At 41.2% G+C, this 15,725-nt stretch overlaps 1 protein-coding gene across 3 annotated transcripts in view; it reads left to right on the top strand.

The window, feature by feature from the left end:
• The window catches only part of RAB31 (RAB31, member RAS oncogene family), a 120,587-nt gene that overhangs the window by 91,648 nt on the left and 13,214 nt on the right, over positions 1 to 15,725 (top strand). For all 3 annotated transcript variants that reach the window (XR_004421055.1, XM_033087328.1, XM_033087329.1), the window contains one exon: positions 12,520 to 12,629. Coding sequence is in view for 2 of the 3 variants with exons in the window: in XM_033087328.1 (XP_032943219.1) it covers positions 12,520 to 12,629 (110 nt within the window). In the remaining variant the exon portion in view is untranslated. The remainder of the gene's footprint in view (positions 1 to 12,519; positions 12,630 to 15,725) is intronic.

Genomic DNA, 15,725 nt, shown 5'->3' with positions numbered 1-15,725 from the left:
ACCCAGACGCAGACATGAGCACAAGTTCCCAGATGGCCACCCACTTGGAATGGCTGTGGCTTCGGACGTAAATGAGGGAGAAATGAGACAGGAAGCCTTGTCCTACTAAAGTTTGGGTTTTAGCCTGAGGCAACCAGAAGACACTGAAGAATTCTATTCACGTGAGTATTTGATAGATTTGCAGTTTTGAAACATGCCCGTGGTGGGCATGTGGATAGTGGACAGCAGGAGGCTGGAAGACCACTTAGAGGCATGGTTGATTTTTGGTTTGGGGAAGCAGCCGAAATCATGCTCAGAAACTGAGTTGTTTTTGCCCGCACTTTATTTAGCACAGGTTCACTGAGGGAATTATAATTATTTCATAGGCCAACAGCATACAGGATATCTCTTAATAGCCAAATAAAGAAATAAAATGCTCCAAACAAATGACAGATTAATCATACTATTGTTCCCGGCAAGGGGAGATGAAGGAATAAAATCCAAATTTAATATGTGTTGCCTTCTTTTTTTTATATTCTTTATTATTGTTATTATTAGTTTTAGGTGCACAAAACAAAGTAATAGTTAGACGTTTATCATTTATATCCCTCACACTGTGTCAAACCCCACCCCCCATCCACTATCCCTCTGACATCTCACACAGCCAATACATTTCCACTGTCTCTATTCCTAATGCTGTTCTCCACTTCTTGTAAATATATACATACACACACACACACACACACACACACACACACACACACACACATAAACTTGTAGTTGACATTCATTATTGTTCAGCTTCAGCTTCAGGTGTACAGTGCAGTGATCAGGCATCTACATCTTCCCTGAGGTGGTCTCCCTAATGAGACAAGGGTCCGTCAGATGCCCTACAAAATCTTTACAACATTATTGATTACGTTCCCCAGATTAATTTTCAAAACCCCGTGGCCATCTTGTGGTTACTGATTGTTTTCTAATCCCCTCACCTTCCCCCTTACCCCCACCCCCCCATCTAGCAACCCTCAGTTTTTCCTCTGTGTCTCCAAAACTGTTTCTGATTAGTTCATTCACTTATTCTTTTCTTTAGATTCCACATACAAGTGAGATCATATGGTATTTGTCTTTGTTTGACTTATTTCACGTAGCATAATGTTCTCTAGGTCCATCCATGTTGTTGCAAAGGGTAAGAGTTCTTTCTTATTTATGGCTGCGTAATACTCCATTGTATAAATGTACTACAGTTTCTTAATCCAGTCATCTACTGATGGCATTTTGGTTGTTTCCATGTCTTGGCTATTGTGTTTAGTGCTGCAGTAAACACAGGAGTGCATACATTTTTTTGAATTAGAGTTTTGGATTTCTCCGGATAGATACCTAGGAGTGGAACTGCTGGATCATAAGGTAGTTCCATTTTCAGATTTTTGAGATACCTCCATACTGATTTCCATAGTGGCTGCACCAATCTGCAATCCCACCAACAGTGCACAAGGGTTCCCTTTTCTCCACATCCGCGCCAGCACTTGTTGTTTGTTGATTTATTAATGATAGCCATTTTGACTTGGGTGAGGTGGTATCTCATTGTCGTTTTATTTGCATTTCTCTGATGGTTAGTGAGGTTGAGCATTTTTTCATATGTCTGTTTTCCATCTGTATGTCCTTTTTAGAAAAATGTCTCTTCATGTTCTCTGCCCATTTTTTAATTGGGTCGTTTGTTTTTTTGGAGTTGAGTTGAGTGAGTTTTTTTAATAAATTTGTGATATTAACCCCTTATCGGATATATCATTGGCAAATATCTTTTCCCATTCAGTAGGATCCCTTTTTGTTTTATTGATGGTTTCCTTTGCTTTGAAAAAACTTTTTAGTTTGATGTAATCCCACATGTTTATTTTTTCGCTTACTTCCTTCACGTGAGGGGATATATCAGTAAAAATCTTACTCCAGGTAATGTCTGTAAATTTTCTTCCTATATTTTCTTCTAGGAATTTTATGGTTTCAGATCTTACATTTAAGTCTTTAAGCCATTTTGATTTTATTTTTGTATATGGTGTAAGGACGTGGTCCAGCTTCATGGTCCAGGTTTCCCAGCACCATTAATTAATAGACTGTATTTACCCCACCGTAAATTCTTGCTTCCATTGTCGTAGATTAAATGGCCATATAGGCCTAGATTTATTTCTGGGCTCTCTATACTGTTCCATTGATCTATGTGTCTGTTTTTATGCCAGTACCATGCTGTTTTGATTACTGTAGACTTGTAGTATAATTTGATGTCAGGTATCGTTATACCTCCCACTTTGTTCTTATTTCTCAAGATTGCTGAGGCTATCCATATTTATATGGATAAATTTATATGGTTCCATATAAATTTTAGGATTATATGTTCTATTTCTGTGAAAAATGTCTTTGATAGTTTGATAGGAATTGCGTTGAATATGTATATTGCCTTAGGCGGTATGGATATTTTAACTATATTAATTCTTCCTATCCATGAACATGGTATGTGTTTCCATCTATTTGTATCTTCTTTCATATCTTTCTTCAGTGTCTTATAATTTTCTGAGTACAGATCTTTTACTTCTTTGGTTAAATTTATTCCCAGGTATTTTATAGTCTTTGAAGCAATTGTAAATGGGTTTGTTTTCTTAATTTCTCCTTCTGATGTTTTATTATTTGTATATACAAATGCAACTGTTTTCTGAATATTAATTTTGTATCCTGCTACTTTACTAAATTCATCTATCAGCTCTAATAGTTTCTTTGTGGAGTCTTTAGGGTTCTCTATATATAGTATCATGTTATCTGCGTATAATGGCAATTTTACGTCCTCCTTACCGATTTGGATGCCTTTTATTTCTTTTTCTTGTCTGATTGCTGTGGCTAGAACTTCCAGCACTATGTTGAATAGAAGTGGAGAAAGTGGGCAACCCTGCCTTGTTCCTGATCTTAAGGGGAATAGTTTTAGCTTTTCCCCACTGAGTATGATGTTAGCTGTGGGTTTATCATATATGGCCTTTATTATATTGAGATATGATCCCTCTATTCCCAGTTTCTTAAGGGTTTTTATCATAAATGGCTGCTGGATTTTGTCAAATGCTTTTTCTGCATCTATTGATATAATCATGTGATTTTTATTTTTCATTCTGTTAATGTGGTGTATCACATTAATTGATTTGCGGATGTTGAACCACCCTTGCATACCAGGGATAAATCCCCCTTGATCAAGGTGTATGATCTTTTTAATGTATTGCTGAATTCTGTTCACTAATATTTTGTTGAGGATTTTTGCTTCTATGTTCATTAGAGATATCGGCCTGTAGTTTTCTTTTTTTTGTGGTGTCTTTGTCTGATTTTGGGATCAGGGTGATCATGGCCTCATGAAAAGTGTTTGGGAGCCTTCCCTCCTTCTGGATTTTTTGGAAGAGCTTGAGGAGAATAGGTGATAATTCTTTTTTGAATGTTTTGTAAAATTCACTTGTAAAGCCATCTGGTCTTTTGGACTTTTGTTTGTTGGGAGATTGTTGATTACTGATTCAATTTCCCTGGTGGTAATCAGTTTGTTCAGGTTTTCTGTTTCTTCTTGAGTTAGCCTTGGAAGGTTGTATGCTTCTAGAAAATTGTTCATTTCTTCCTGATTGTCAAATATGTTGGCATATATTTGCTCATAGTAATTTCTTAAATTTTTTTTTTGTATTTCTGTGGTATCTGTTGTCACTTCTCCTCTTTCATTTCTGATTTTATTAATTTGGGTCCTCTCTTTTTTTTAATGAGTCTGGCTAAAGGTTTGTTGATTTTGTGTATCTTTTCTAAAACCCAACTCTTGGATTCATTGATCTTTTGTATTGTTTTTCTGGTTTCTATTTCATTTATTTCTGCTCTGATATTTATTACTCCTTCCTTGTACTCCCTTTGGGCTTATTTTGCTGTTCTTTTCCCAGATCCCTTAAGTGTGAAGATAAACTGTTGATTAGGGATTTTTCTTGTTTCTTTAGGTAGGCCTGCAGTGCTGTGAATTTCCTTCTTAGGACTGCTTTCGCTGCATCCATAGATTTTGGGTTGTTGCGTTTTCATTTTTGTTTGTCTCAAGATATCTTTTGATTTCTTCCTTGATCTCATGGTTGACCCATTCATTATTTAGTGACATGTTATTCAGCCTCCATGAATTGGTATGTCTTCCAGTTTTTTTCCTGTAGCTCATTTCTAATTTCATAGCACTGTGGTCAGAGAAGACAATTGGTATGATTTCAATTTTCTTAAATTTACCAAGACTTGTTTTGTGGCTTAACATATGGTCTATCTTGGAAAACGTTCCATGTGCACTTGAGAAGAACGTGTATTCTGCAGCTTTGGGGTGCAATGCTCTGAAAATATTGAGCATTCCTAATTCCAGTGGTCCAGTGTGTCATTTAAGGCTGTTGTTTCCATATTGATTTTCTGTCTGGAAGACCTGTCCCTGTTGTCAGAGGTGTGTTGAAGTCCCCTACTATGATAGTGTTATTGTTGATCTCTGTCTTTATGTCAGTCACGATCTGTTTTATATATTTAGGTGCTCCTATGTTGGGTGCATAGATGTTTACTAGGGTTATGTCCTCTTGTTGGATCGATCCCTTTATTATTATATAGTGCCCATCTTTGTCTTTCAATATATTCTTCGTTTTAAAGTCTATTTTGTCAGATATAAGTATTGCAACTCCAGATTTTTTCTCATTTCTATTTGCATGAAATATCTTACTCCAACCCTTTACTTTCAGCCTGTGTGTGTCTTTTGTTCTGAGGTGAGTCTCCTGTATACAGCATATACAAGGGTCTTGCTTTCTTATCCACTCAGCCACCCTATGTCTCTTGATTGGAGCATTTAATCCATTTACATTTAAAGTGATTATTGATAGGGACATAGTTATTGCCATTTTTTAAATTTGTAGTTAGATTGTTTTCATCTTTGTTTTGTTTACAGAAGTCCTTTTAGTATTTCCTGCAATGCTGGCTTGGTGGTAATAAATTCCTTTAGCTTATTCTTTTCTGGGAAGCTCTTAATCTCTCCTTCAATTTTAAATGATAGCCTTGCTGGATAAAGCAATCTTGGTTGTAGGTCTTTATTTTCTATCACTTTGAGTATCTCCTGCCACTCCCTCCTTCCTGGCCTTCAATGTTTCTGTAGAAAAGTCATTTGAGAGTCTTACGGGAGTTCCCTTGTATGTAACCTTCTGCCTTTCTCTTTCTGCTTTTAAGATTCTCTCTTTGTCTTTAACCTTTGCCATTTTAACTATAATATGTCTTGGTGTGGACCCGTTTGGGTTTATCCTGGTTGAACTCTCTGCACTTCCTGGTCTTGTATGTCTGTTTCCTTCACCAGGTTAGGGAAGTTTTCATACATTATTACTTCAAATATGTTCTCAATCCCTTTCTTCCTCTCTTCACCCTCTGGTACTCCTATGATGCGCATGTTGTTGCACTTGATGTTATCCCAGAGGTCTCTTAAACCATCTTCATTGTTTTTTATTCTTTTTTGTTGTTGTTGTTACATTTGGGTGATCTCTGCTAACTTGTTTTCTAAGTCGCTGATCCGATTCTCTGCTTCATCTAACCTGCTATTAATTCCTTCAAGTGAGTTCTTTATTTCAGTAATTGTGTTCTTTAGTTCTAAATGGTTGTTCATTATGATTTCTACATCCTTCTTTATGTCGTCTCTAAGCTCCTTAAACATTCTTATCATCAGTGTTCTGAACTCTGTCTCTATAGGTTGGTTACCTCTGTTTCATTTGGTTCCAATTCTGGAGGTTTCTTCTGTTCTTTTATTTGGGACATGTTTCTTTGTTTCCCCATTCTGGCTGACTCTGTGTTTGCTTCGATGTATTAGGTAGATCCCCTAAGACTCTTAGTTCTTGCTGGGTTATCTTATGTAGTATGTGTCCTTTATATTTGACTTGCACCACTTCCTTCTTCTGTGCGTGTGCTCCAAAGGTGACCCTTATGTTATGTATATTGTCCTGTTAAAGTTGATCTTTAATTGCTTTTAGCTTGTGAATAGGTGGGGTTAACTCCTAAGCTGACTAGTTGTGAGACTTGGCTCTGCCCACTGCAGGGTGTTCTGCTGCATGAGGGTTGACTGCTCAAATGAGGCTTGGCCCCTATGGGCTCTTGTGCCTGTAGAGAATTCCCTCTGGGTGTGTCACTTGTAGGTCAAACCTGGTAGTACTCTGGTTTGGTCTGGAGTTTGCCTCTGGGTGTGTTGAATCTTGTGCCTCTTAAGCTGGGCCCTGGTGTAGGGCAATTTCAGAGCAAAGCAAATCACCAAGCACAACAACAACAACAACAACAACAACAAAGAAAAAACCAAATACATTCACATGTGAAAACAACCGATAACCCACACTCAACACAGGCAAAGATATCAAAGATATAAAAACAAAACAAAACAAAACAAAACAAAGCAGCACCAGTCTTGGCTTAAGCCCACCAAGTAATCTCCAGGTTGTCCTCTGCTGTACCAAAGAGTCCACTGCGTATTGTGCAGGCAGAGCCAGTCACTGGTGCCCAGAGTGACCTTGGGACTACAGATTTAGATGCGTGGGGCTAAGGGGTCCGGATGGTAGTTTCTACAAAGTCAGTTCAGTTTCTGCTCTTGCGTGCACATATGCGCACTGAGATTAGCACCACCAGCCCTGTGCTCAGTTCTCCTGAGTCTAGGGCACTTCTTCTGTGTGTGTGTGTGTAGGGCACAAGATATCTGAGCTGCTGAAAGCTCAGAGCTGCCTCTTCCACCTGCTGCTGACCCCTGGGTTTGTCTCCACAGTTGTAATTGGCCTGCCCTAGGCAGGCCAGAAAGGGTGGGGGCTGGGGGTGGACGAGTCTCTTCTCTCCCAGCCCAGGCAAAATCACACTCTTCCCAGCCTCTTCCCTGGGTCAGAGCTGCACGCGGGTCTTCCCAGAACCTGAGCACTAAGTCTCCTCTTTAATCTGACACTACTCCTCAGTTCACGGGCCAGTTTAAGTCTCTGGAAGGGCAGAGGTAGGATTGGGAGAGTGGGGGGAGGGGCCCAGGTATGGAGTTTGTGTCCTTTGTCTGACCTAGGGCCCAGCTGGAGGTCTCAGCTGAGGTTACTGCCTGAAAGGCTGGTTATGCTGCCCTTTCGCCAGGAGAGATCAGCTGTGGGACGCCAGGAAAGAGCCCACCTCCTGGCTTTTGTGTTCTCTGTTCCATCCTGGGATCCCCTGTGTCTCTGCAGCCCCGGATGCGGCCTGCGTCTCCACAGCCGCAGATACTGGCCGCGTCTCCACAGCCACGGATGCAGCTGCATCTACACTCCGCTCCTTTCCCTCTTCCCCTGCTCGCCCAGTTTGCCCACCTTTGAGTAATCCTTGCACGAGTCTCTTAGCTGTTCTGTTCTGCGTGATTTGCAGAGAGTCCCTTGATGGGTTATAGATGTCCCGTTTGTGATAAGATCCAGAGGAGAACTCAAAAAGTCCGCCTCGCTTCCGCCATTCCTATCTTTTCTTCTGTGTTACCTTTTTTATATGAGGAGGCACTTGGGAAGAGTCTAGATCAACTGACTAGTTTCCAGATTTCCAGGGCCAAAAGCAAAAGTCCTCTGTTGCTAGAGTGCGTTGCTAGGGAATGAAGCTGCCAGTGTTGGTACGTGGGCTGATCTCTTTCCTGGGGCCACTGTGCTATCACCACTGTCTACAGGGAGTGCCTAGCCAAGATAGGAGTGAATGCCCCATCTCAAATAGTCCTCACAAACTCTCGATACTTAGAGTCTAAGTGTCCCCTTGCCAAAGTTGCTTCTCCACATGTTCTTATTGATAAGAAGAGGCCCCTCAGCAGCTGGCTGCTGACTGCTTATCAGTGACAACAGATGCAGAATGAGGACATCCTGACATGACTTACTTCATTCTTATAGCAAAGCAACTTTTTTTTAGTCATAAACACGTGGATTAAAAAAACTTCACTTAAATCATAAACAAGTGGATTTTAAATCATTAAATCAGTACACAACAAGGAAACTGCAGAAATCTGTAAAAAATGAGGAGGGCCTCAACTCAGGTTCAGGCAGGGCTGGTGGAGGGGAGGCTGCCAGAGAGATGAAGCTTCCTTACTTAGAGTTGAGGGGTGAGAGAGGAGAAGATTTAGGTGGCTCTATGGTTTCTGGCTTGGGAAGTAGCAGGTTTATGGGAGGCTGGGATGATTTGTGGTGAAAGGCTGTTAACAGGGTGTGACAAATAACATTTGTGAAGCCCATTTACTCTTCAAGTAGTGATGACCAGCAGTCAGCTAACTCAACAGGGAGATGTGTCTAGATGTAAAAGAGAAAAGGTAGCCTCTCTGGCCCTCTGAGCCTGTAACCACATGTCATGCACAAGTGAGTCCATAAAATGCCTTCCTTCACAGCATCCACTGTTAGAGGCAGTCACCGCTCCCTGATCCTGACTAGCATTGCTTTCACTCCCCATCACTCAGCTCTTCACTCTGACCCTGACTCTGGTCTCTTATCTGGTCCCTTGAAGGCAGTGTCTCCCTGGTAAGGGGACTGTCGCCTCTCCTGTGATCTCCCGCTTTCCCCACTTCTCCTGCCCTTTATGTCTCCCATTGGCTCCAGAGGGAATCCAGCCCCGGCCCTGAATCCCACCTTCCATCCTGACCACTTGACCTCCCTGTAGCTGGCCAGTCCCCGCTGTTTGAGGTGGGGGTAGAACTTCAGATAGTCAAGAAAGAAACCCTGGGTAAAGCTGACATTTAAGGGTCAGACAGAATATGATCAGCTCCTGAGAGGGTGAAGGAACAGTGGTGGGAGGAGCATAGGGGACTGGGTGAGGGGGAGGAGAGAGAATAAATCCAAGTCTATGGTTCCTGGCTAGGTCGCAATAACTCTTCTGGGTGATTTCTGGGAGTCCTGACTTTCTGTACATAGTTTAGTCTAGAAAGTATAAAAATAGTCTTTCCCATCAAAATTGACTGTGTGTTTATACCTTGGCCAGTTTCAATTTACCTGTTTCAATGCCTAGGGCACTGCTTATGGCAGGCACTTGATAAATAATTGTTGGAAAAAATGAACGGAAGTCATTAGATGCCGTAGTCTCATGCAATCATCATTACAGAAGCCAGTGATGGCAGCCTTCTAGCCTCACAGGTCTGTGCAGCGGGACTTTTTGCAGTGCAGCCCGAGGACTTCCCAGGTCCCTATTTTACATGTTTGCAAGTGGCCCTGAGGAAGTACATTCTTATCTTTCTAAGGCTCTTTTTTCAGATTATAGTTGCACCGTTCATTCCAACAGCAATTTTCTGATACCAATTGGGTGTCCTGCAATTCAATTAAATTCCAACGCCAACTACCCTGAATTAACACAGACCCCACAAATTAAGGACTCAGTCCCCCAAAACTGTTCCCCTCCTTCAGATGACACCTGCAAGTCTCGAGTATTCCCAAGTTACCCTCACTTCTGCCCCACAGTCTACAAATTTGAGGGTTCCCATAACCCCTCACCCTCTCAGGTTTAATTCACTAGAATAGACTCATAGAACTCAGGAAAACACTGGTCTTATGATTACAGTTGTTCTGTAAAGGGTACAACTCAGGGCCAGCCAGACGGGAGAGATGCATATAGCAAGGTATGTGGACAGGGGTGTGGGCTTCCATCCACACATCCACGTGGGTGCTGCCCTCCCAGCACCTCCGTGTGTTCACCAACCTGAAGCTCTCTAAGCCTGTGTTCGGGAGTGTTTATTGAGGCTTCATTGCTTAATCACGATTGGTTAAATCTCCAGCCCCATCCCCCTTCCCCAAAGGTTGGGGAGTAGGGCTGAAAATTCCAGCCCTCTAATCCGGTGGTTGGTTCCTTAAGGGACCAGCCCCCATCCTGAAGCTACCTAGGGGTCCCTCCTTATCAGAAACTCAGGTGTGGTCTAGTGGGACTCTATCATTCAGGAAAATCCATGGGTTTTAGGAGCTCTGTGCGAAGAACCAGGGACCAAAACCAAATACATATTTCTTATTATACCATAGCAACGGAAATGTATTTTGGCAAACCCAAGTGGTTGGTCCTTCTAATCTCAGTTCATATCAGAGAGATTTTCACTGGCCCTCCAGCCCTTAGAGTAAGAACTGTTCTTCAGGAGGGTGGGATATGCCCCTCCCAATCCTCCACCCCTGACTCCAGTTTGAGGATATTTTGAACCCATATATTCTTTGTCTATAAAGATTGAAAGAATAGCCTCTAGAGTGTGGGTGCCAGCTGGGTGGCTGTGTTGTCAAGGCCTGACGGGAGCAAACTAGGCAGAGCCAAGGCCTTGGGTTCCACCCTGCCTCCACCCCAATTTGCTCTGGCATCTTGAGCAAGTCATTTATCTAACGAGAAGTCTGAGGACACACTTTTCTTATCTCTCCATTTCAAGGCCCAGAATTGTGGACTGAGATAATTAGCCCATCCTAGTTAACTGCTATCCTCAGCATGGATATTTTGTGTTGTGTTGTGACTTTGTTCTCACCTTAATCCTGGCAAAACCTATTCTACTCCTCTTTGTCCCACAATGGGATTCATGAGAGGGGATCTAAGGAAGCGTTTAACTGTATATGTAACCTTCTCTCACTTGAGGGATCTCTGAAGCTTCCTTGATTACCAGTTGCGCCCCCACCCTTCTATTTGTAGTTTGACAAAGACTGCCACGAAGAAAATTTTTTAAATGAGGGAGCATGGCAAACTGAACATAGAAAAGCTCTTTTCTGGAATGTTTCAAGTATAAAATTAATCACCACCAAAAAAGTTGAAGTTTTGTTTGTTTGTTTGTTTGTTTGTTTTAATACCTGTGAGAGGCCTGGGGCTTGTCTGTTAGAAACAATAAAGAGAGTAGATTCAAGAGCATACTTTTTCCTAGTATGTCTTTGGTGAGAGAGACCGTGAAGTACAGATTCCCGCTGACATGGTTTAGGACTCTCCTCTGGCGTGGAATCCTGGGCCAGCTGTCTTTAATCTGGTAGGCTCTAGGTAGGCTCTTTTCCAGTTAGTACCTGAAAAGTCCTCCTCTTATATAATTTGGGGTGCATAAAGAATTTAAATGCTGTGGTAGAATTTTCCCAGTACTTTTATAAACCCGTTGTAACCATTCCTGAGGAATTCGGAGTAGGCAGAAGAAAGGGAAGGAGATGGGGAGATGGAGAAAGTCTCTTCATTCCCCCCCCAGTTGTGATTTTCTATCCTCCCGTTTTTCTTCTCCTATAGCCCTCCTAGTCCAGCATTGTGTTCTCGCGCCCTCAGCATTAGAGGAGCTTCCAGATTCTTCTCCTCACAGCCCCATGCTAGTCCATTTTGTGTACTGTGTTTTCCTGGAATGTGGAGCTGACCCTGTCACTGTTTTCTGTTGGCCACCAGGTGCTTTCCTGCCCATCTGCCACGATTCCTGCTGGACCCTCTTTCAGACACCATATCATTCATTTGTAAATCCACCATTACACCCAAGGCAGTGTTGGGGTACAGAATCGACTTTTAATATACTCTCTGTGGATGAAGGCACTCTTGTACCGTGGGCTTTGTCAGGCTGTTTGGAGAATTTGTATCACAATTCTCTTCTGTTCTCCTTACTGGCATGGACACACTTTAGATGACCTCCTCCAAGGCGTCTTCTTGGGTTCCACTGATCAAAATGCATTGCTTTCTACCCCTCTACTCCTGAAGCACTGTACTAGTGCCTTTATTATCTACTTATTGCAGATGTTACTCTTGTGGATTAGAGTAACCGTGGATGCGTTTGCCTTTGCTCTCAAATGTAGATTCCAGAAGGCAAGGACTGGTGTTTTCTCTAGCACCTACGAAAAGACTGGCATACAATAGCTGCTCAATGAGTATTTGTTGAATAAATAAACTTTTGGAGACTAGGAACTGACTTTTTAGTCTTTGGATCCACCACAGTATCTTTACATTAAAAGTAGATCAATAAATGTCTTTTTAGAATGTTCATTTAAATAGAGTTTATGTCCTAAAACCTTTGCAGGACCAGCCTTTTAAGGGTCAAAGTCCAACTATGTCATACTGCATCGTAGCTATTCTCGCTATAACCATGTTCATTTCCAAACTTTCAGATCGTCACATATTTTATCTGATTTGTCAAAGATGACATATGGAAAGTCTTATAGAAACATGTGTGCACACTTGCACACGCACACAAACACACAATTAAAAAAATATTTTTTTCCTCATTATTATGGGGAAAAATTTTTGAAATCAACCCTAACTCTGAAAGCTGGAATATATACTGGCATACTCATAATGATTTTTCCTACTGTTCTGGAATTCTTTCCTTCTGTGGGACCAGGACAATATTTTATTTATGCACATCTTGTCTCCATGGTGCCAGAGACCAGGTTTTAAACTTTAAAAAGTCTCATCCATACTAAGTTTTCAGTGCTTGCTGAGCAATGGAGTTGATATTCTACAGGAAAATAAAGGATCTATTTCCAGATAAGTTTTTTGTTTGGTCTGTTGGGGTTAGTTATATTTTACAAATAAGCATTCATATTCATTTCTATCTGGGTTTGCCTTCTTTTCCAGGGAGGTTCCCTTGAAGGATGCGAAGGAATATGCTGAATCCATAGGTGCCATCGTGGTTGAAACAAGTGCAAAAAATGCTATTAATATCGAAGAGCTCTTTCAAGGAATCAGTAAGTACATGAAATTGTGTTTTTAGCTTAGCTTACATTTTTATGCCTCTGATGAAATCGTAGAGCTCTGAAGTAGAACTTTTTCTCTGCGTGAATTTGTTTGATGCTGTGGATATAAAACCTACAAGTATACACTTGTCACTACTGACCTATATTGTGCCTGCCAATTCTAAATTTCCATAATTCTGTGCTTTAACCTGGCAATTCTGTTTTGTGAATCAAAATGAAGTAACTCTGTTATAAAATAAAATTTATTTTAATTAGAAAATTATATATTCTATAGTAGTTTATGTGTGCGGGCAGAAAAATTAATTTTCCTTCTACCCTTCTAAATTCTCTGGCTGGATTAATAATCAAATTGATATGAGACACATTAACAGGAGAAAATGACAAAATTTATTATGGACGTGTATATGGGGTCGATAAGAATGTGGGACCCAAAGATCTGGCAATTGAGGCTTATATGCCATCTTGAGCCAAGGAGAAGGGTCGGTTGTGGTTTGGGCCTTCAAAAGGCAGGAAGGCAGTTCACATGGAGATGGAAAAGCAAATGTTTGGTAAATAAATGTTTGCTGGGCCATCTTTAACAATGGGACACAGAAAGGACTTGAATCAAACAGGCCTTGCTAGGCTCCCCTTCTCTCCCCCACCCCTCTACCCCTAGTCTATCACACACTAGTTCCTGTTAAATTATTGTTATGTATGATGATAACTTTCCTCCTGGAGCAGGTCCTCTATCTAAATTCTTTTAGGTAGTTAGGGGGGAGGTCAAAGTTTTTTCCTGAGTCTTTCTTTTCTTAAGAATAACCAGCTTAAAATAATCCATATCCCAAAAGGCATGTTTTGGGGTGGCAAACTCTGCTTCTCCTCACATGTTAGTATGTTGAGGGGAGGAGAAATGAAACAGTGAGAAGTTGTAGAAAACTGAAGTCACCCATTAAACCGAATGACTCTAGTCAAATGAAATGAGAAACTTTTAGTACTTTTGCCCAATGATTGCCTACAAAAGTAGTGTCCCACATGGCTTAAAATTGGGAATTGGGTGGAGAGTCGATTTATAAAGATTTTCCTCATTTCTGATCACCCAGTTAATGGATGGTATAGGCTCCCTTCTTTATCTACACTGCTGGACAATGGTTTACTTCCCTTTCTTTATGCTGGTTCCCCATGAATAACCTTTATCCAAAAGCTGTTTCCTAGCTGATAGCCAGATTTCATCTTCATAACTTCTCTGATAATGATGGGTCCCCTCAGAAAGTGACCTGCTGATAGCTGTCTTGGAAAACTGTCCTGAGACAACTTCAGAGTATAATCGGGGACTTTGCAAGAGGTATGTGTTTAGTGAGGTGCTGGGACTCAAAGTCCTGGGGTAGTCACCTTAGAAAAAATTGAACTCCTGACCAGTTGGCAGTTATTCTCAAATATCTTGGCTCCAGACAGTTCCAGAAGGGAATTCCAGAAGGAAAACTGATAGTTTTCCAGAAGGAAAACTGAGATCATTGTTGGCGGTGCTCTCAAAGTCAGAGGGGCCATCGCTTCCCAGAACAGATTTGATTTCCTTTTAACTGGTTTTGGATCATTACTTCAGACTCTGAGAACCCACAGCAGGGAATGTTTTGTTTGTTTCTTTTGGCTTGACAGAGAATTCACTGGAGATGGGGAACTCTGACCGGGTTACTTGCACAATACAGAAATGCACAAAAGAATACAGCCAAGCCCTGCATAGCCTGGCCCTCCTTGTCCATTGGGTCTACACCACCTTCCCTTCCTGCCTCCTTCAGAAGGATTCGTTCTCCTGCCGTTATTTCACACTCTCAGTAGAATGGTGTTCTCCAAGCTCACTGACCTGAGTGGTTGAACTCTAGAATGCTAAGACTGCAATTTTATGTTGGAAAGCCCATATCCCCAGACTCTGGCTCCTTCCCAAAAATGGGCCATGGATACAGTGCTCTGCTGTGAGGAAACTGCTCAGCTGCCCTCCATAGCTGTGTGACTCTGGATGACATCTGAGAGGGTCTGGCTTGAATTCATTCCATTAATCTCATATTTCCTTAGATCACACTCATTCTTTTGTGTTGGCATTTGGCTTTCTGGTACATTAGGCTAATTGTATAGCTATTAAATTTTTTTATTAATGCTTTTAATTAATGAAGCTAGATAGCTCCTGATGACTGTGGCATTCGCAGCTTTCCTTTGTGCAGCTACTTGTATTTTCTAGAACTCTCTCTTCTGCATTAGCCCCTAGAAGGCAGACAGTGCAAACGGCAGTGCTCAGCGAGGGAAGCGCAGCGTTCCACATACTACCTGAAATTCAACTTGAGATTTCTGCACAAGCTAGGAGATTTTCTGAGGTGTATGTAAGTCATTATTAAAATTTAAAAAATGAAATAAGGACCTCAAAGAAGAAAACAAACCTAAGCAGTAAGAATTCATATCTTAACTTGAAAGACATTTCTTTGGTCCAGCCACTATAAATCCCTTCATGCATCTGAGGTCTTCATAGCTCAAAGGGATGGGGACTTTGAGAGCCTAGTGATCTGTTCATTTAAGAAAAAACAAGTGTTTTATTTAAAGCCCTGGGTGATTATGGTTTCAAATAATTAATTCCTATAGAAACCGTAGACTACGTGTGTCACCTCATCTTCTATGTCAAATAAACATCTGTTTGTTTCTGTTTCATTATACTTTTGCTGTAAGTGCCTTAGCAAAGAAGCCTGTAAATATACAGCACGGCAAGACCTCTCTTGGTCATATAAGTGCTGGTGCCTTCCCGGCCTCTTTATTCCTCCAGGTGAATTTCTTCAGAAGGGGGTGTTGTAGCCTAATTACAGGTTAACTTAAAAAACAGTACACCTAAATATATTGCAGCAGACATTTCATTTATTCTCCTTTTGCCTATTTCTGCTTGTATTAAATGTGGTTCTCTCTGAGCTCAAAATAGAATGAGATATCGCTGACACCTATGCTCCCCAAAACAATGTTCCAGAGGCAAACATGCCCAGGAAAAAAGATGCAATAAAAAAACAAGAATGAGCAGTGAGAATAAAAGCCCTTTTAAAAAGGCGTGCATAAATAAAATTAATTCATGTTGACTTG

This window comes from Rhinolophus ferrumequinum, chromosome 19, assembly GCF_004115265.2.
Source record: "Rhinolophus ferrumequinum isolate MPI-CBG mRhiFer1 chromosome 19, mRhiFer1_v1.p, whole genome shotgun sequence".
Lineage (NCBI taxonomy): Eukaryota > Metazoa > Chordata > Mammalia > Chiroptera > Rhinolophidae > Rhinolophus > Rhinolophus ferrumequinum.
The sequence above is the reverse complement of the archived record's forward strand: the minus strand, read 5'-3'. Positions and strand labels throughout refer to the sequence as shown.